At 35.5% G+C, this 21,891-nt stretch overlaps 1 protein-coding gene and 1 pseudogene across 1 annotated transcript; both read right to left on the bottom strand.

The window, feature by feature from the left end:
* Positions 1-651: 651 nt before the first annotated feature.
* On the bottom strand, positions 652-9,069 carry LOC114156279 (H-2 class I histocompatibility antigen, Q9 alpha chain-like; annotated as a pseudogene).
* A 5,252-nt stretch (positions 9,070-14,321) lies between these two features.
* On the bottom strand, positions 14,322-21,576 carry LOC114156481 (class I histocompatibility antigen, F10 alpha chain-like). The gene is made up of 7 exons (XM_028036946.1): positions 21,438-21,576; positions 19,671-19,931; positions 18,451-18,729; positions 17,840-18,139; positions 17,283-17,396; positions 14,532-14,628; positions 14,322-14,410 (listed from the first exon to the last, which is right to left on the bottom strand). Exons 2-6 carry the CDS (start codon positions 19,786-19,788, stop codon positions 14,534-14,536), a joined length of 906 nt encoding a protein of 301 aa, XP_027892747.1. The 5' UTR covers positions 19,789-19,931; positions 21,438-21,576; the 3' UTR covers positions 14,322-14,410; positions 14,532-14,533.
* Between the last annotated feature and the right edge of the window lie 315 nt (positions 21,577-21,891).

Raw genomic sequence — 21,891 nt, forward strand, 5'->3', positions numbered from 1 at the left:
TATGGTTATTAATGCTAATCGGTTTAATTGTGCAGCTGTCAACACAAACTAGCGAGCTAAGTGAGTGAGCTTTTCTCAGCTGGGATCGAACCTCTCAGCTCGCGCTGGAAACATAAAAGTACCGTTGCCTGGCAACCTCTCGGCCAATAGAATGAAAGTGTTGTACTGGACGCCTGTGGGACCTTAGACATGAATTTATGTCTCTGTGTGGCTACTGTAGTAGCAACCTGCTTGCTCGCTGCATCCATCCAGTCATCCAGCTGTCTGTCTGTATTATCTAATCTATGATGGATAGGTTTATAGATATATACTTTTTCTCTAGATAGATAGCACGTCGTGACTAAGTGGTAACACGGTCCATTTTCTTTAGTTGGGTGAACACACCTGCCTAAGATCAGTAGGTTGTTGATGATCAGTAGCACTGCTGGCAGATATTTAGTGAGGAAGAGAACACAGACTTGCTGTCTGTCATGTAAGTCAATGCAAAGCCATCGATGGCAAAGTCCTTAAATCTAAGTTGTAACGGAGCAGAAAGCTTTCTACTACAGTATCCACATAGAGACATAAATTCATGTCTAAGGACCCACAGGCGCCCCGTACCACACTTTCATTCTATTGGCCGAGAGGTTGCCAGGCAACGGTACTTTTTTGTTTCCAGCGCGAGCTGAGAGGTTCGATCCCAGCTGAGAAAAGCTCACTCACTTAGCTCGCTAGTTTGTGTTGACAGCTGCACAATTAAACCGATTAGCATTAATAACCATAACAAGGGGATAAAGTAGCTAAATATGTTAAGATAAATATTTTACTTACCGCTCCTCTCAAAGCCAGGCTGAGGGCTAAAGAGGCTGTATTCAACATGGCTAAGGCGCTGATGTAGCCATATGATTGGCTTATCAGGTATAACCCCCACGTGGGGTCCGTTCATATGATTGGCTGAAACAAGGAAGATATCTGATTGGTTGCTGATCATTCTGTTAAAAAAAGACATTATTTTGGCAGTCTCCAAATTCACATACAAAAGCTCTAGGTTTATATTTGACCTGTGGAACCGATACGAACCGAACCGTAACACATTTTGGCTTCTCACTGTTCTTTAGGCTAAGATGAAAAAGCTTTGAGGACTGAGAATCTTTATAAATAAGTGCCCAGATTTACAGAGTATAATATATAAACAAATTTTATGTAAACTTACAAATAGACACAAATTGAATTAAGGATTTTATTTCAGAAAAGGCAATATTTTACATATAAAACCGCAGTGATATCAGAACATCATGTTTCTCTTCAAAAACAAACCAGCAACTCAATAATAAAATAAATCCCACCTAATAAAGCACAGAGTATAAATCCACTGTAGAAACATGAGTGTGAAACATGAAAAAAGTCAAACATCATTCAAATCTAAACTTGCCAGCTTTAAAAATCTGAAAACTGGAATATGGTTTAGACTGAAATGTTGTATCTGAGCAATAAGGTGACTGCAGCTTTCTTATCTCACATGTTGATATTTAATCATAAGTTACTGATCTGCTTATTGGTGTATTGTGTCTACAATTGTAAATGTGAATGTGGCTCTACTGGAAAGTGCTTTGAGTCCTCAGTATAACTGGATGCTAATGTTTCATTTTGGTTTTCTTGTGCTAAGTAGGATGTAGAAACTATGGTCATTTCTAATCACCATATATCTTTTCAATCTCAATAAAGTGAGGAAATAAAGCCAACTGGAGTCATGTTAATAATATTTATTGCAGGCTGAATTACAGCTTAGTTACTTAGGATGTCAACTAAAAATGTTTTATATCTTTTGATTTGAAGATTTTATCAAAAATAATTTTTATTGTTGGCTATGACACCAAATCCAAATAATCTATAAATATTTATGTTTTGAACTGAACTTTTTTAGGTATTCTTTAACCTAAACTGACATGTATTTGTATCTTGTCAAACACTTTTAGACAAAACGAGAAAGACCTTCAGTTTTGGCCAGCAGGACTCGACCAGTGATAGTCAGGTTTCTCTGTAACCACAGATTACATTTTTGTTGACAGGAGGGTTTAATTGGATCAAAGTTTTTATTAATTCTTGGTGTTTGCTCTTTAACTATAGTTAGATATTTAACTTCAGACTTCACAGGAAATCCTGACAAAGATAATTCATTACAACTATTGATTGGGAGAAGTTCACATTTAGATAAGTTAAGTGTAAGACCAGAGGCAACAGAAAATGTATTTAAAAGTTCAAGTGCAACATCAAATTGAAACTTATCTTGTAAGAACAAAGTTGTATCATCAGCTAGTTGACTCAAAAGTATAGTTTTTCCTACAACTGGGATGCCTTTGAGGTCACTATTTTTAATAAAAGTAGCTAGAATTTGCATAGGGAGAAGAAACAAATACTGTAGGTGATACAGGGCATTCCTGATGAATCCCACGTTCTATTGTAAATGTTTTGGTAGTTTCCATGGGGTAATTTTATTGAGCTATTTCCATAAGCACAGAGTGAGGATTGATTTCTTTAAATTCTCTCCAAAACCAAATAAGCTGAGGGTTTTGAAGATGAACTCATGTTCTATCCAGTCAAATGCCTTTTGAAAATCTAAAAATAAAATAAAGCTGTTAGCTGAAACCATTTCTGGATAGTCTAAGACAGGGGTGTCCAAACTTTTTGCAAAGAGGGCCAGATTTGATAAAGTGAAGATGCCCAGGGGCCAATAGTTTGTTCAGACATTTTTTAACTACAAAAGTTTCATGCAAATACACACTGTTATAAAACAATTTTCATTGTCACAGTTAGGCCTGTCACGATATCAAATTTTGCTGAACGATTAATTGTCTCAAAAAACTATTGCGATAGACGATAGTATTGTCTGAAGACCTTTTTACACTGATTTAATGGAAATGACGAAATAATGCATACGATTTCTTGCCAAAGATGTATATCCTTTATTTTCAAAAGAACACTCAACACTGGAACTGGTTAATAAAATAAAACAAGCAGAAATAAAAATTAAATGGACTCTCGGTCTCTAACAAAAAATGGTCTTAATTAGATTCTACAGGTCTACATGCTACAAAAATAAAAAATAAATAAACATGGCTCTGAATATTTTGAATAAATGAATTTAAAAACTCACCAGAATGAGATTGTGCTGAGGGAGATTAGCTTCATTCTGTGCCTTCCTCAGATCTCTCTTTTTAAAGAAGCTCAGGTTGAAAGTGTTGACCAAACTTTTACAGAGTCCTATGGCACGTGCTGTACGTTCTTTGTCACTGTCTAGAAGACCATGGGAAACAGCAAGGTGGAGGTTGTGGCCAAAGCAGTTGAGCCATGGCCAGCCAAGATTTCTTATTGCAGCGACAATGTTAGGGCCATTGTCTGTTGTAATGCAGACCAGCTTGTCCTCATCCAGTCCCCAGTCTGCTAAAGCAGATTTCAGGTTTTCTCCCAGGGTGTTAGCAGTATGGTTATCTGGGACATACCTGGTCTCTAAACATTTAGAGTGCAGGGTCCAGTCAGCAGCTATATAGTGAATGGTCAAGCTCATATAAGGAGTCATATTTGAACTTGACCACATATCCGACGTAGCAGAGTAAAATGAAATGTCTTTTATCTCCTTCAGTATGTCCTCTTTAATACTGCTGTAAAGTTGTGGAATTGCCGTTTGTGATATGTATGTTTTTCCGGGGATTTCGTACCGTCAATCAAAAGTTTGCAACATTTTTCGAAATGCCGGCTTTTCAACAATATTAAATGGGAGCATCTCTTTAGCAATTAAGCGAACTACGCTGTCTGTGAGCGCGCACCACTTTGCGCCGTCCTTTTTGTATGCTTCCTGTCGATGAAATGTTTCAATGACGGTGGACTGTCGCGAACTTGAAGACGAAGACGGGCCACCGGTTGTACTTTTCCTCCTCAGCTGGAAAAACTTTACTGGATGGTTGTGCTTTAGGTGCACGTACAAGTTGGTTGTATTGCTACCCTTAGTTGCTACTATTTTATGACAAATGCGACATACCGGCTCGCAAAGGTTCAGCGGTTCGCCTCGGTCATTTGGTTTGAATCCAAAATACTCCCACACTGCGGCAGTTGCGTTCGGCTTTGAAACGAGTTCCATTTCGAGTCCCTCCTCCCCCAATATGAGATAGTGTTTCTTTACCTTGCTAACTCCTCACGGGGCTCTAAAGCTGCAGCAGTACAAAATGATGTGCGCGCTGACTACCTGACGTAATAGTCCCCTCCTCCTCCCTTCTCATTTTTCCCTTCCTAAAAAATGAGGAAGGGAGGGGTCAGTGGATAGCGCCGGAGTTGAGCCTACACATCCAGCGTCATCAATAGAAAGAGAAAAATACAAGCAGAGACGATATGGACGATAAATTAAATGACGTCGATAGGTTTTTTTTATCGTACGATTAATCGATTTACGGTTTATCGCGACAGGCCTAGTCACAGTTATCTTTATTTTTCAAATGACAAAATAACCAAATATAAGCCACTCAGGCAGATGAGAATAACTCTAAAAACCCAAATTCTGCCTTTGATTCATATCTGGAGAGTCAGATAACATTGAACAAACTGTATGAAATACCTTAAATTTACATGAGTTTAAAAATATCTTTGCCTCAAGAACATTTTAAACAGGAGTTATAAGTAATGCAAAGTTGTCTGTTATTAAATCTTAAAACAAGTGAATTTTGCTCGTCATTTACAATATCTTTCAGAAAGTATAGTTTGTGTCACATCTACAGGTTCATAACATCAACAGTAATAACCAAATCTTACTCAAGAGTTTAATAAAATTAAGTGCCATAAATCCAGGTGCATAAATGTTCTTTTGGCTCTTCACTGCTGATAGTGACAGACGTTACCGTTCAAAACACTCAGTTTCATGTCCTCAACTCTCAGTGCCACACTGTTACTGCCAGGCAAACATTTTTCTCAAATTCTTGCTTCTTCTTAGGGCAAAATGTTCTCCACCATTTTCATAACACAGTCTTTGATAAATGTATCTTCAGTAAAAGGTTTGCCATGTTTAGCTATTAACATTAACTTCGTAGCTGCTTTGGTGGTATTTTCTTTTGACTCACAGGCCCGCGTGAAGAATCGCTGTTGTGATGCCAGTGCAGCTTGGAGCTGCTTCACTTTTTCAGCATGGTCACTTCCTGTTAGCTTGTTGTATGTGTTAGCATGTTTAGTCTGGTAGTGTCTCTTTACGTTGAAATCCTTAAACAAGGCAACCGTCTCACAAATTAGACGAGCACAAGTGGCTTGATTTTCAGTGAAGAGGTATTATAATTCCCATCTCTCTTGAAAGCGGCGGCCCTCACTGTAAACTCGTTTTCTTTGCAGTGGCCATGGCAGAAATGAGTGGAGAGCGGTTCGCTGCACGGTGCTGCCACCATTTGGTGAAAGGAGGAATTACAGTTTCAAGTTTTATGATTTATTTATTCTGTTTCACGGTGCAGGCGGGCCATAAATAATACATTATAAGACCGAAGCTGCGGGCCGTATGAAATCTGACCGCGGGCCGTGATTGGCCCTCGGGCCGGACTTTGGACATGCCTGGTCTAAGATATCAAGAACCAATCTTATATTATCAATAATATGCCTTCCAGCCATAAAGCCGTTCTGAGATTCCTCTATAATATCACTAAGAACGTTTTAATTTTTTTTGCCAAACTGGCTAAAATTTTGTAATCACTGTTAAGTAAAGAAATAGGAAACCAATATTCCAAAATTAATGCATCCTTCTGAGGTTTTGGGGTTAGAGTAATTAAACTTTGAGAAAGTGATGGGGGAGTCTTTCATTATTAATGCTTTCAATAAATACAGAATATAAATATGGAGTAAGTTCTTCTGAGAACATCTTATAAAGTTCTGATGTAAGCCCATCTGTACCAGGGGATTTATTTGATTAAGACTATTAATAGCTTCTTTAATTTCATCAGATGTGATTGGAGAGTCACATAATATTTTGTTTTGGTCACCAATTGTTTCTGTGCCACTTAAGGAGTTAAAGAAATATTCATGTTCCTCAGGAAAATGTCTAGACTCACACAATGATTTGTAAAAGTTTCACATATATTGGCAATCATTTAAGGTCATCAATAATTTTGACACTTGAATTAAGTTTAGTAATACCATTCTTTGTTTGTCTTTGCTTTTAAAGTTTGAAGAAGTAGCTACAGTTTTGTTCTCCCTCTTCTAACCATTTGGCCAGTTAAAGTATAAAAGCTCCTTTTGCTTTTTTAATATAAATCTGATCAAGTTTAAGCTGAAGGGTTTGTAACTTGGCTCTCTGTTGTTCAGATAGATATTCAGGAAGAGTAGATGATAATGAAATCAACTCAGAGACCAAGCAGTTTTCCTCCTTTATGCTAATTTTAATTCTACTTGCCCCAGCTTTACTTAAGATCTTTTTAAAATCATATTTTAAAAGCTCCCAGTAACGTCCATAATTATTTTCAGATTATGTTAAACAAAACAGTTATTAAATTTCCTTGCCGTCCACAAAAGCTCGTCCTCCTATAAAGTATGTGATCTTCTTATCCTTGTGGGCTTGTTGGATTATTGGCCGGCTCTGTTTCTCCTGGTTTTCCACAGAAAAATCTTCTCTGAACAGGAGATTTCTTTGCTTCAAGCAGCCAGAATTATTTTCCATTTTCCAGATCAAGTTGTGGAAATGCTGCATAGAGAATTGGATGATGAAATCTCCTGGCTGTGGTTTGGTTGGATGTTTTCTTCCTAGTCGATAGACTGAATCAATCACCTCCAGAAGCTTCTCTTGGATTATATTCTGACAGACCTCCACCACCTTTACATCTTCAGTCCTTTCTTCGGGCCTCGGAGCCGCAGATTCCACCGCTTCTTATCGCATGTTAGCTCCAGCACTTTGTTTTCCAATGCCTGAATCTTTTCCTCAGCTTTGCTGACTTGACCGTGGTGTGCAGGTTGCTTTTAATATCTTGTATGTCAGCAGAGATAAAATTAATAGAAGACTTCAAGCCATCGATGGATTTCCCAATAGATGTCCTTTGCTCCTGAATAGCTAGCTTTAGCACCGCTATCACTTCTCTGCTGTAGCTTGCTCCACTTTACCTTTCTTGGTAGACGGTGACTTCGTAGGAGTAAGTATTAGATGACCTTAAGTTTTGCGTTTTGTTGTAATTACATTACATTACAAATACGTCTGTTCCGACAGGAGAAGAATAAAGTTGGAGGAAAGATCCGAACAACGTCTAAAGGCTAGCCGCCATCTTGGCTCCCTCTGGACGCTTCCTGTCTTTACCCAATTCATTTTCAGATTTATGATGTAAGATCTATAAAATACCAATACACATTGTCTAATGATTAGATGATGTGTCTGGTATGGAGTCTAACAATATTATTTCATTTTCAAATTACAAAAAGGAAACTATGGAATCTGCTGATCCACAGTTGATGCTACAACATGTTACTGCCTGTCCACTTTTTAAATGAAAATATTAAATATTATATTTTTCAAAATTGTAATGTTATCCCTTGTTTATTGCCTTTCCTTAGACATGTATTAAAGCCGTTTGCTTGGTTGCAAGTTATAAGTTGGTACTTTCTGAACTTCTTTAAAGTTATTAATAAAATTATGAATTTCTGTCTTTCCTCTCTTAGTGTTTTGGTATGATATGTATGATCAATGCGCAATTGGATGGAGGAATAAAAATATAGAGACAAAACAACAACACAATAATCTAGAAAGATAAATAAGAACAGAACTAAAGTGCTCAATTAAATGTTCAAAAAGAAAAGTCTTGTTTCTCTAAGCAAACACAGTTTCACTTCCATTTTTAGTCTTACTTTCATTTGTCCTGATCTTCACTTTATCAGCTTTTTTAATGAGGTCTTTTTCTCCAGAGAGCTGAAACACACATTCATACTGGGTCCAGTCTTCTGGTGCAACAGATGACAGATCGATGTGAGCGCTCATCTGGAACGTCCCGTCGTTGTTGGGGAGGATCTCTTCTGTTTCTACACCCTTATGAATCTCTTTTCCATCTTTCCTCCAGAACATCTCAGCTTTGTCGGGGTAGAAACCTGTAGCAAGGCAGCTAACCGGAGAGGAGGAAGTTTTCTAAAGGAGAAACACTTTGGGAAGATCTGAGGAGCAGAAAAAAAACACAAAACAAAACAACAACATGCTTCCTACAGCTCTCTTAAAAAACTCATGTACTATATAAAATCCATGAGAACATGTAAATGTTGTTGCGGATGTGAAACTGGATGTAATACCTGTTTTCATCAGAGATCTCCTCCCACTTTTCACATACCTCTTCAATCATTCAACACAAACTTTTGTGAAGTAAAACTTCTCATATTGTAAAGCATATTTATTATTATTCCACTTGTGTTTGGTGAGAACAGCTTCTGGCTTTGCAGCGATCCATGATGATGTGTTCAGGTCCAGAGCTATAAAATCCTCTCCATCATAACCTGTCTGATCATAACCTTTGACCTCTCCAGTCTCATTATCCCAGTCACAGCCGTACATGTGCTGATAGATGTGCACTCCTGAGACACAGAGGCAGCGGTCAGTTTCCCATGTCTAAATTTAATGTTTACTGGTAAAATGTCAATAAATTAATGACAATAAAAATTCTCCTTGCTATTCAGAAACATTGCTGAAGAGTATAAAAGGTGTTTGGAAATATTATTTAAAAATCAGATTACTAAAACTTTACCAAAAGCAGAGGAAGTAAATCATGTGACATGTAAGAAGTGAAACATGAACAAACCTCCAGTCTGGTTGAAACGCAGTTTTGCAATTTCAATGTTTTCCTTGAGAGTTTCCTGTTTAGCCAGACATGTTAGTGTTTCCTCCTCCCAGTAATGTGGATTATCTGAGCCAACGTTGTTCATCCAATCCTGTTTAGGAATGTTTCTGTTGGTGACGCTGTCACGGTAACTTATCTGAACATCATCCAGAAAACCAGCAGACATGTACGATGGGACGTTTGGTATTCCTGAAGATGCTGAGTAGAAATACCTAGGAGTGTGGATCACTGTGATAAAAATCACATAACTGAGTGGGTTACCATTAAAACAGTATTAAAACCAACAGCTAATGTGTGTTTAATGTATCCCATACTGTTCATAGTCTCAAAACTATTCAGTATTTAAAAATTAATTTCAAACATACAAAAACAATAGCTTATAGCTGCATTAAAGGCATCTAAGTTTCTTTAGAAATGTTAAATATTTTTGCAAAGCGGAAAAGCAGTTTGGTTTCTAACTGATAAATAGTTTCTCAGCATACGTTGCTGTGAAAAAGCATTTGTTCCCTACTTTTGCTTTCACTTCTTTTTAAGGGAAAAAACTATACAAAACAGAAAAGCCTATCGTAAAAAGATAATTGCCTGACTTGCTTAATCATAAATAAGCGGTGATTTAACTTTTCTGAAATACCACGTCAGAAAAAGAACAAGCTAATAATGGTTGTTATTGTTGGTCTTGGGCTGCTTCAGGACCTGTGTGACTGTCAGTAGTTGATTAGAGCCATTAACTGCTTTCTCCTTCATAAAGAACATCCACCATCAACTGAACTGGACCTTTTCCAAAAGGACAACAATGCAAACCAGACTAGGAAGTCCACTTTTAAAAATGCTAAAAAACTAAAGTCTTGAACTCTCCTGCTCAAAGTAGCAACTTAAATCCAACTGAGATGCTGTGGCATGAACTAAAATAGATAAATTATGACTGAAAATCCTCCATTCTGCCTGAGTTAAAACAATCCTGCAAAGATGAGTTCAAAACTCCTTCACAGTGACAAAAAACTGTTTTTTAGTCATTGCAAATGGTTGGTGGCGGTTATAGTTAATTACAAAAGCATAAAATGCTAATAAGTTTATTAGGGGCAAAGAGCTTTTAAATTAAACCCAGGTTGGTTTGGAAAGATTTTTCCCCTTAAGAATTTAAATCCTCATTTTGAAAACTTGCTGTTGGATTTACATGGGTCATCTATTAAAATATAATTAGTTAATTAATCTAAATGATTAAAGAGTGAAAAATAATCAACATTTTTTTGTGTTTACATTCACCTCGCAGTGAATGTAAACTGCAAGGTTTTTGAAAATCTAAAAAATATATTCCTTAAATATATAAGGAAGCAGGTTTTCTGCTTCCTTAAAGAAATGTTTCTGTTTTGCCAACCAGAGGGGAACCAAAAGTACATCAGCTGTTTTTGGAACATCACACTGCAAATAGTTTCATGGTGAGACATGAAATGGTCATGAAGATATTTAAATACATGTTATTTCTTTCTTTCTTTATTATTTATTTGGATGGGGTAAGTGATAGATGTAAGCAAATTCTGAACACTCTAACATTCAGACTCCCCATATGAGTCTTTAACACTATAAAACTATAAAACAGTAAAAGACAACACAACATCATAGCAAGATTTTAAAAATTATACATAACATACATAGCATAATAGAAAGATACAAGGACTATAATAGAACCATTTAGATTTGGCTTTTAATCATGTCTACAAGTCTGGTCTTCTTTGAGAGACTGCTTCACTCTTTATCTGAAAATATTTGAAACCTTCTGGAGGAAACCAGTAACAAATCTTTTAATCTTACTGGACAACATAGTGACTGGTTACTGGGTACATATTTATGAGGAGACTCTGTATTCAGAGTAAAACAAAATTTCACCAGCTTCAGGCAAGAAAAGTATTTACAAAACAGCCATCTAAACTTCAGTTGTACTTCCCCACTGTCACTAAATAGGTTACTATTTAAAAACAATACTATAGAAAAAAATTACCTGATTGATTCCTTAAATACGGGACTTAAATATTCACCTTTCAGGACAAAACACCAGTAAATGTTTGTTAGAGGTTTGATCTATAGATTAATAACTTGCCTGATTCTGTCTCATTTATTTCCAGTAAAATCAGAAAGATTAATGTCCTCACTGCGGCTCCACATTTTAAACATATTTAACAGACTGTGATTTTTTCTTCCTTCTCCTTTAAAGGCACTTTGACAAAATGAGGAAGAAGGTCAGCTGTAAAGTTCCCTAAATTGGTCACCAGTTTCTTAAAGTTGGTTTAAACCAATGAAACAAAAATGAAACAATGTTTTTTTAAATCAGGGGTGTGAAAAGGAAACTTTAAGTATCATAACTATTAATTCAGCAGACTCTGGGTTTCCACTATAGAAACTCCAATATAAAGACAGTCATTTTCAATCATTTTAATGTGCTCTGGTGATGATTTTTTTTTAGATTAAAATTACCTTTTTAAAATAAAAACCTTTAAGAAGGAATAAATTGCTACTTTTCATTTAGCCCACAATTCTGTATAATTTGTTTTATTGGTCAAATGTAATATTTTAATATTAAATGTTTTGTTTTCATAACTGTAAGCAAAAACAATCATCACAATTAACAGAATAAAGACTGGACCTGCAAACAGCTCTCTTATATGTATATGTTTAAACAGAAACAGAGCTTACCTTAAGTTTCAGCTTAACCTGTAGGTGACCTATAGGATGAATGACATTACAGAGAGACAGAGACAAAGTTGTACAAGTTGATGCCATGGTAACTAACAATCCTGTAATGCCGTTTTTATAAGAACATGTAAAGGTAAGTGTGTACATAAAACTGGATGAAATATAGGTTTTCATCAGAAAGCTCCTCTCACTTCTCAAATACTTCTTCAGCGTCTCATTACACATTTTGTAAAGTATTTATTATTAATTCACTTGTGTTTGGTGAGAACAGCTTCTGGTTTTGCTGTGATCCATGATGATGTGTTCAGGTCCAAAGCTATAAAATCCTCTCCATCATAACCTACCTGATCATAACCTTTGACCTCTCCAGTCTCATTATCCCAGTACCAGCATATGTACCACACCTCCAACCATAATGACTAACAATTCATACATTGTTGTAACTTTGAAATAAAATATCTTCAGTTTGAAGTAATTCAAAACAAAAAACTGAGGGAAAAAAAAGGCTAAATAAAACATTTGACCATCAGTGCAGGAAACAAACACACCCAGTACAATGCTTTCATTTTATTGGCTAAGAGGTTGCCAGGCGATGGTGCATTTTTGTTACAGAAGCGTGCAGAAAATGTTTCCTAAGTGAGCAGAGAATCCAAGATGACTAAATCTGAGCGTAAGGACAAGTTTTGAGAACAAAAGACATGAAATCCTGCTTTCAGACTGAAAATATGTGCTCTTGGAAATTCCCCCTTAATGGTTCGTTAACGTTTAGAGCTTAGCCATTACAAGACAACTCTGAGAATTTTTTTGTTATATTTATAAGTAAGGAAAACGCTCTTTTATGAAACCAGTAAACTCTCCATGAGTGCTTTTTATTTTGATTGTATCAAGAACCTCCTGCTCAGAAACTACTCCAGCATTCATGTTTTTTGGACCTAATTATGATGCAAGAGTAGCCATGACAGTAAGAGTAACAGAATTAGGATTAAACTGAAATACATAACCAATGTGGCTCACATTGGTTAAAATCAGCTGCTCAGTTAAATTTCTCTGTTTCAGTCATACATGTAGAGTAGGGCAGAAGATAATGTGAATGGTCTGAACGTATAGAGCATTTCACTATTGCTGCATTCACCCAATCACTAACACAAAAGTGAAAGTTCACACACAAATATGTAGGTTGGTAGGCAACTGTGGATGTGCCTTGCCCAGGGGCACATCAACATGTTACTGGAGTCGAATCCTCAAATTTCCCTTCTTTACACAGAACCACGATCGCCATTATAATGGCCAATAAGTGATCTGAAAAACTCTCATCAACAGCATAATGACCTGGAATCTTTGCTGATCTGAGACAATGTTGAGTAAAACCAATAGATTCCTTTGCTTCCTTTGTTGGTTCTGAATAAAAAAACTTTGTCAGATAATTACAGCAGATGGATCCATTTCCACAGGACAGAAAAATTCAATAAGAGTAAGAGCTGATTGAAAATTAAATCACCTGTTTACATTTTATTATACACAAAGTATTTTATAATGAAAACACTTAAGGTAAAAATATAAGATACAAAAACAGATAAAAACAGAGAGGGTAAAACTAGATGCAATCAGTCTGAACAAAGTGAACAAAAACATTGCTTGGAGGCAAACAGTCTAATATTTGTTGAATTACAATTTTAAAGAAAATCAATGAAATAATGTTTTCCACTTAAATGTACATAGATTAGGCAGATTTAGTGTAGATTCTGCTATTTAGAGGCAGAAACTCTGTTTATTCAACATCTTCCCCATTATCTTTAACTTGTTAATTATGTTATAATTTTTTATACCATAATAACCCAAACACAGAACTCAGAGCTGAACACTTGTTAAACACATGTAATTTTACATACTTATACATTCTATATTCAATTTTTTAAGGACTCTGAACAGTCTCCATTTCCTAAAATGGTAGTAAGTTTTCTTGATCATAAATTTAGGCTAAATAAAGCATTTAGAAGCATTTCATTGATTGCAAATAAAAAATAAGGATGCACCGATTTATCAGCCATCCGATTTATTTGTGCTGATTTCCTTAACTCAGCCGACGCTCACATGTGAAGTCAATTTTATCCCCTGATATTATTTACTTCAGCAAAGGTTTAAAAGTCAGCCACTGTCCTCTGCTGCTGAGAGATTCACCAGGTCATGTCTGCATGTTGCAGTTATCGATAGTCAACCCATTGTTGCCAACTCAGAAACTTTCTTACTATATTTACCAACATTTTAAAAAAAATAAAAGTATCAGCAAAAATCGGAATCTGCAAGTCAGAAAGTATTCAGTAGTTATAGTACTGAAATGAAATAAAAAACCCACAACAAACAAAAGAGGCTCAGTGGTTCCAATAAACATTTCTACAAAATGTTTTCTAATCAAATCATATGAGTTTTACATAAAACTTTTGTAATTGAAATAAAAGTACCACCTCATCATAAACTTGTAACCTTTCATTTTCAGAATGAAAATATTTTAAAAACATGACAGCAGAAGGTAGACTATTGTAAAAATACAAATTTAATAACGTCATAAATCAAATAACTTTTTCAATGTTTATCAAATAAAGAACCATTTGCCAACAACACATGTTGTAAATTATCTTTTTTTGTAACCTTTAACCTTTTTAAACTAAAACCTGGTCAAACAGCAGAACATAGCATCGAGTCCCTCCTGACATAATTAGAGCAAAATATATTTTTTAAAATACTAAACTGTAGTTGGATTTAACAATGTGAAACTAAATAGCAAGAATATTTGAAAAGAAAGGCCAAATATAAAACATATCACTGAAGATGTACATTTGATGTTTTATTTGGATGCAGAGACTCAAGAAAACTCATATTTTGGTGCCTTGGTGTCCAAAGTCCTCATTTGTTTCTTTTAGCTGTTGAGACAGATACATAAGCAGAAATATTATTTATTCAATGTTTCTATGCACTTATGTCCATACAATGTTGGCACACAATGCACTGAAAGAGAAAAAAGTTATAGCAATGGGACCTTACCGTTACACCAGAGGTTTGCCTTGGCTGTCGTCTGAACATTTACTATTTAAAGATGAAGCTTCTGGGCCTGATGGTGACGTCTTGGTGTCTTCAGAACCTAGGAAATAAACATTTTGTGTTTAAAGTACATTTTTTATTGTTTTTCAGGTTCTTTGACAAAGTTCACATTGTTATTGCTTATTTTCACTAAAAAACCTTTAGTGAAACTGAATCTCTGATCCTGAGCTTAGTGGTCTGTGATTGTACAGCAGGGACACATGGACACAACACAGATTTATTTCTCTCCCGAAAAACAAACCACATAAAAAATATCAGTGTAAAAAATATCAAACCTTATTGCACGTAATGGAAACCCTGTAAATTCTAGACACTAACAGGTACCATAGAATTGCACAAAAATCCGTGAGGGACGGCGGAGTCCCTGCTCTGTGAAAGAGGTGAACAGAGCCTGGTGCCAGAAGCCCATTAAAATGCTGTTTACATCGTTTTAAACTGTGTGATTGTGAGCGTGAGTGGGAATAAAAATAGCAACAGGTATTTTGTTCCATATAACACAGTAGGAGTGTAACAGGTAAACCTTTTATGGATGCAAACTCCACTAAAAACCCACCTGTTTGTATTTGAAACGTAATCAATTACAAATTTATTGGAACTTGACTTAATGTCGTGTTTTGATTGTTGATTCTATGTTGCATTGTGTTTCTCTATTTGTAATGATGTAAAGCACTTTGAAATGCCTTGCTGCTGAAATGTGCTATACAAATAAAATTTGATTGATTGATTGAAACCTTGAAAACTTTGTACAGTTTGGTTGCTGTTTCCACACACATCTAATTCTTGCCCAGACATTCATACTTCCAACACTGTCCCTTCACTCACTCTCTTCTCCTCATTTTTATTTTCTGACTCAAGTAATGAAATTGCAAACATTTATAATGAAATCTTTAATCACAGACAAGCTTGATTAAATTTTTCTGTCGTGGTTTGGCTGCAGCAGCAACTCATACAGTCCCGTAACTCTTATTGCACAAAGTTACAGGAGTTATCAGGATTTTATTTTGTCCAGTTTGGACAATGTAATTAGTCTGATGTAATTTTTGAAAGAACACAATAATTGTCAAACATCAGACAAAGACCAGAGGAAACTACAACGTTAGACAAAGAGGAAGAAAATATGATCAAACATTTTAAATACTTACTGACAGCAACAGATTAAATAATTATTTGTTTAATATAATTAGCTCAATTCTGTTCACTAACTATACAAATAAGGTATTAAGTAATTAATTATGCTTGACAACCACACAATATCAGAATAAATACCCACTAGTCCATCTGTACATTTAGATGATCTGATATTTGAGAACAACTTCATCAGTTTCACTGTAGTTGTTGCTCCTCTCCACACAAAGTTCAATATAAATTATTTACTAATACTGAAAACAATTAAAAGCTAATATGACTTATTCTGACTTGGAATTTATCTTCTATTTCACATATATTCATCAAATGTCCTGTTTAATTACAGAGATTACAGACTGCAAGTAAAAAGACACAGTCCGTTTCCCCTCACTGTCTGGAGTTACAGCAAACCCAATTTATCTTGTTTTAGGTCAGAATTACCAAAATTATTTCCATTTCCTAAATATCACAATATTGACAGACAAACTATGTCAGAGATTAATCTATTAACATCTTCAAAGTAAACAGTTTACATATAGAATGAGTACTGTCTCTTTAAACAATGAGGCAAAGGTCATGTGATCGTATTATGGCTTTGGAAACTTCTGATAGGTTAACTGATACATTTGAGTTAATTGGAGTCACATCTGTGGATGTTTTTACATATTTCAAGGCCACATCTGAAACACACTGATTTGTTTGACACAATAAGGTCAAAAGAAATCAGCCAAGATATCAGGAAGAGAACTGTGGTTCTGGTTCGGATGCTTGAAAATGCATCATTAATCTGTTCAAATAATTATGCAAGTAAAGACATGATGGGAATGTCCAACCATCACACCTCTGAGTAAGGAGATGAGTTCTGTGTCCCAGAGATCAACAACTATAAATATCTGACATATTTATTCTGTCTATCATTATTCTGGCATTTAGCAAATAGAAATAATTTTGGTAATTTGTAACTGACCTAAGCAGGAAAGGTTTGGTCTGATTTAACTTCTAACAGTGAGAATAAATGTGAATATGTTTTTAATTATGTGCATGTGTGTATGAGACAGAAGTTTGGTTTGGAAATTAAAATTCATGCTGACCCCCTGATATTTGTTCTTTCACAAAAACAAACTGAACTTTCTCTGCTCAAATGTTACATTTTATTTTGAAATGCAAGTTTTCACCTTCCAGTTCAGTACAATTAATATGTCATCATAATTACCAATATTCTCTCATTTTTTTTCACTATATCACAACAGTAAAAAATTATTGGGTTTATTCATTTTGAATCAAATTAAGCTGTCTTTGAGTCGAGGGTTTCTGGCATTTTTTGTTGGATAATTATAGTTTTTATGGACCCCAGTCTAAAATTATATCACTTTTAGATCATAAAGTCTTGCTTGGTCTAAACCTAGGTGAAGTATAAGGGTCTAAATCAAAGTTACACATATAAATGGCATTGACTCATCTCTAAATCAGGTTTATATAAAACTTTAACATTTAATCAAGGCTAATTCTCACTGGGTAAAGAACAACAATCAAAACACAGGAAAGAAAGACACAATATTCATCTCTCACCTTTAATCTTTTTGTAAAGAATGAATCCAATAATGACAACAAGACCAAGGAAACCCACGGCAACAGCAACAAGGATGGTCATAGTGTTGTTATTTACTGTTGAGACACTTTTCACTGTTGAGAAGAAAAACCAGGTCACATTTATGCAGAGTAAAAATTTTGTTAATCCTTTTCATCCCATTTTGTCTAAACACCATAGCCAGGTTTTAACTTTGTTCATCTTTTGCTTGTTCTGGTTTACTTTCAGTTAAAACAACTGTTAGATGTTAATTTGATAATAATGCACATACATTTTGCACATTTTGTAAAGATGTTAATAAAATTACCACAGTGAATGGTTACACACAGTCCAACTAAACCTAAAACCACAAAATTAATAAAACAGAAAGTTTTTGTTAAAAACAAGTTTTGATTAACAATAAAAAGAAGTAGATTGTAATAGTGGAATATCACTAAAACTGAATATAAATCTAAAAACACAAGTAAAACAGACAGAACATTGGAATCAGTATATATTTGTCTATACGTACACAAGGCAATTTATACAAACTACTCACATTCATTGTTCCTGATTCTTGTTTTCTCCAGTCTGATGACGTCTCTCTCAACTCCAGAAAGCAGAAACACACATTCGTACCTGGGCCAGTCTTCAGGTGGGACAGATGAAAGATAAATGTTGATACTCATCTGGAAGGTCCCATCATTGTTGGGGAGAATCTCTCCTTTCTCCACATCATCATGAATCTCCTCTCCATCTTTCCTCCAGAACATTTCTGCTCTGTTGGGATAGAAACCTGTAGCGAAGCAACTGACTGGAGAGGATGAAGATTTCTGGAGGAGAGAAACTGATGGAAGTTCTGCAGAGTAAATAAAGCAAACATTTTTAAATCCTTTATAAATAAAGACATAATTTGTTTGTAACTAATTTATTTACATCAAATACATTTCAAAATACAGTGAAAGGTTGGTAAGTTGATTTCTGAACAAAGTTGTCTAATGTGGAAGGAAAATGATGATACAACAACGTAGAAAAACTTGTTGCAAAGTCCAATAACTGCTTGAAAAAGTTAATATTGAGGCATGTTCAAACAAAACAAAGTTCACACATAAATGTAGTAATGTATTTTAAATAGTTGTGTATTTTAAACTGCATAACATTTTGCAATACCTGTTCTCATCAGGGAGTTTCTCCCATAGTTCACATATTTCTTCAGCCACTCAGGACAATTCTCAGTTAAGTAGTTCTCCTCATTCTTTACAAAAGCTACATTACGATCCCATTTTTGTTTGGTGATGACAGCTTGTCGGGTTGGAGCGATCCAGGATTTTGTCTCCAGGCTCAGGGCAATGAAATCTTCTCCATCATAACCAAACTGATCATAACCTTTGACCTCTGCAGTCTCATCATCCCACTCACAGCCATACATGTGCTGAACAACGTGAACTCCTGAGACAAAGAGACAGACTGTCAGAAACATCAGTGACTTTACAACACGACCATTTGCTTCTAATAGAGAGTTCTAGTGCAATAAAACAGTTCAAGCAACAAAAAACACTTTAAATTTAAACCATGAGTTTGTGTTTATATCTCCAGAACACTGACAGGTTTTTTAAGTGGGGTATGTTCAGCTACATCTACCTGTAGTTGTTTTTAGGACAGCACTATATGTCACAAAGGTGACAATATTAATAATAATTTACTTGATAAGATTATCTTTCGAGTCGTTTTCTCTTATTTATATCCCCAGAACCAAACATGGAGAAGTATGGAGGAATTCTGGAGCACATTTTCAGTCTGAAAGCAGGATTTCATGTTTTTGGTTCTCAAAACTTTTAATACTTGTGCTTACATTTTCAGTTTGAAAGCAAAACTTCATGTGTTTCTCCTATAAACTTGTAATGCTTGTACTCAAATGTTCTGCTCTCTTCCAAATTCACTGAGCTTTCTCAAACCTTTCTCCTGTCACTCAAAACTTGTCTCTGCTTGAATCAAATCTCTGCTTGCAAACAAACCTCTCTCCTTGCTGCTCACACTGGAAAAAAGAAGTACTGTTGCCTAGCAACCTCTAAGCCAATAGAATGAAAGTGTTGTACTGGGTGCGCTTGTTTCCTTTTAGTGCATGTTCCTGTGTGGCTACTAACAATTTTAGCAACCTGCACCGCCTGTCTGTCTGTCTATCTATCTATCTATCTATCTATCTATCTATCTATCTATCTATCTATCTATCTATCTATCTATCTATCTATCTATCTATCTATCTATCTATCTATCTATCTATCTATCTATCTATCTATCTATCTATCTATCTATCTATCTATGAGATAGCGTGTCTTTCTTCCCATTAGCAACAACAAAAACGATTAATAAATGGTGAAATCCGCACAAACCTCCAGTTTGGTTGAAGCGCTGCTTTAAGATTTCAATGTTGGCTTTGAAGATCTGCTGGTTACCCAGAAAGTTTCCAGTCTCTCTCTCCCAGTACTGCTGATCAGTGATCTCCCTCATCCAGTCCTGTTTGGGTTCTGCTCTCTTAATCACACTGTCATAATAAGCAATCTGAACATCATCAACCAACGCAACAACCACAAACTATGGGAAGCCTGGGACTTGAGTGGACGCAGTGTAGAAATACTTCAGAGAGTGGGTCACTGAAAAAAGAAAGAGAAAATTAATTAACTCCCATGTTATGTATGGGAAATTATTAGGTTATTGTCCCTGCTGACCAATCACAGCCCACTAAACTCAGGACTAGAGATTCAGTTTCACTCTAGTATTTTTGTGTGTGTGAACTAAGCAATAACAATGTGAACTTTATCAAAGAACTTGAAAAACAATAAAAATGTACTTTAAACACAAAATGTTTATTTACTAAGTTTCTCAAGGGAGTTAATTATTTTTCTCACAATCTCTGTAACTGTTTTTAGTCCCTCTTCATCAGCAACAAATCCTGTGAATTTGGTAATATTTACTCTTTATTTGTCAAACTTACTTGGGGGAAACATTATATTTTAGCCACTTGGAAAAATCCGTTCCCCCTCCATGACATGGGACCTTATTATTTTTTCATAGATTAAGACTTGTTGGTAAATTATTTTGTTCCCATGTTATAGATGGGAACAGATTTTTTCAGGCAGCTAAAATTTATGGTTCCCCCTCATAATTTTGGCGAATAATGACCAAATGTTTTCAAACTTACAGGATTTATTGTTGACGATGAAAGGAATAAACACAGATAAAGACTTGTTGGTGAATTAATTTGTTCCTATTTTATGGAGGGGGAAGGGATTATTTCAGGCAACTGAAATTCTCAAAAACTGTTGTGTGACAGCATGTAGTATATTAGAAATTTCCTTAATCCAGTAATCTGTCATTAGAACAGGATTTACCAGAAGATCTATACTCTCATCTTTTCAGGAAGTCTTAATTTTTGTGCCCTGCTATCAGCCAGTTTCCATCCTCTTAAATCAGCAATGAAAAATTATAAATACACACAATGTGCTGGAAAACTGTGTTTGGTGACTGACTTTTATTTGTCAGGCTTAAGTGACAAAAGTTGGAGAAAGACAGATTCTCTTTGCGTTTAAAATAATAACACAAAACAGCGTAAAAAGACCTCTTTTGTTTATTTATTTTACAATTTGTAAACAACAGCTGCCGATTAAACTGAATGTTACAACCTTGACATGATTATCTGAGTTGTTTTTACCGAGTAATCGATCAGAAACGATCAGATCCGTTTTTCTGGCTGCAATGCGCGCTCCCGCATACAGCCAGCAGGGGGAACAGATTTTCACACAAGACCTCTTCAATTAAATATGGTTTTCACAAGGTACTTTAATTAAGGTTAGGGAAAATCTCAAAAAAATAAATAATAATAAATTTTAAAAATCACTTCCGTCCTAATAAAACACAGAGAAATTCCAGCGCACCAGCATGGGTTACCACAGAAACGCACCAGGACTAAAATAAAAAATAACATAGAGAGACAAATAGTTATTTAAATCTTACATTTTTCACATCATGCTTAAGTGTTAAAGATCTGTTTGTATTTGAGTGTTTGGTTAACCGGAAGTTAATCGGAACATTTTCTCTATACATTTATTACATTCACATAAAACAAGAAAAAAAATAACAAATATATTCTGCAAACCTACCAGCTGCAGTGCTGTGGATTCCCAGAATTAGCAAAAGGACAAAATTTGGCATTTTGTCCGTCAGGACATCAGCTGTCCTGCTTCGTTGATTCACACAGAAACAGTTGAAACGGCTGTAAACATGAATGTGAACCAATGGAAAAAATATCCGAACATCGACGTCACCTAAATCCTGGCGACATGAACCTGTCAGGTTGTCAAAACGAAACTAAAACCTGCTTCTTTTATCACGTCATTACCTAAAATATTGTTTTGACTGACTTAATATCCGTGGATTTTATTACCATTTCTACCTTTCTGTTAGATTTTAGCTTTAATTTCCTTGTAAAACTTTTTGTTTTGTCTGTCAAAGATCCTCTCATGTCAAGTCTTGGATTTAAGAAAACGGGAAATGTCGCAGTCCGGTGTTACTGTCAGGGCTGGGGGTGTGGAGGGTGGCAGGAACCAGCGGAGG

This window comes from Xiphophorus couchianus, chromosome 13 (assembly GCF_001444195.1).
Source record: "Xiphophorus couchianus chromosome 13, X_couchianus-1.0, whole genome shotgun sequence".
In the NCBI taxonomy this organism is placed as follows: domain Eukaryota; kingdom Metazoa; phylum Chordata; class Actinopteri; order Cyprinodontiformes; family Poeciliidae; genus Xiphophorus; species Xiphophorus couchianus.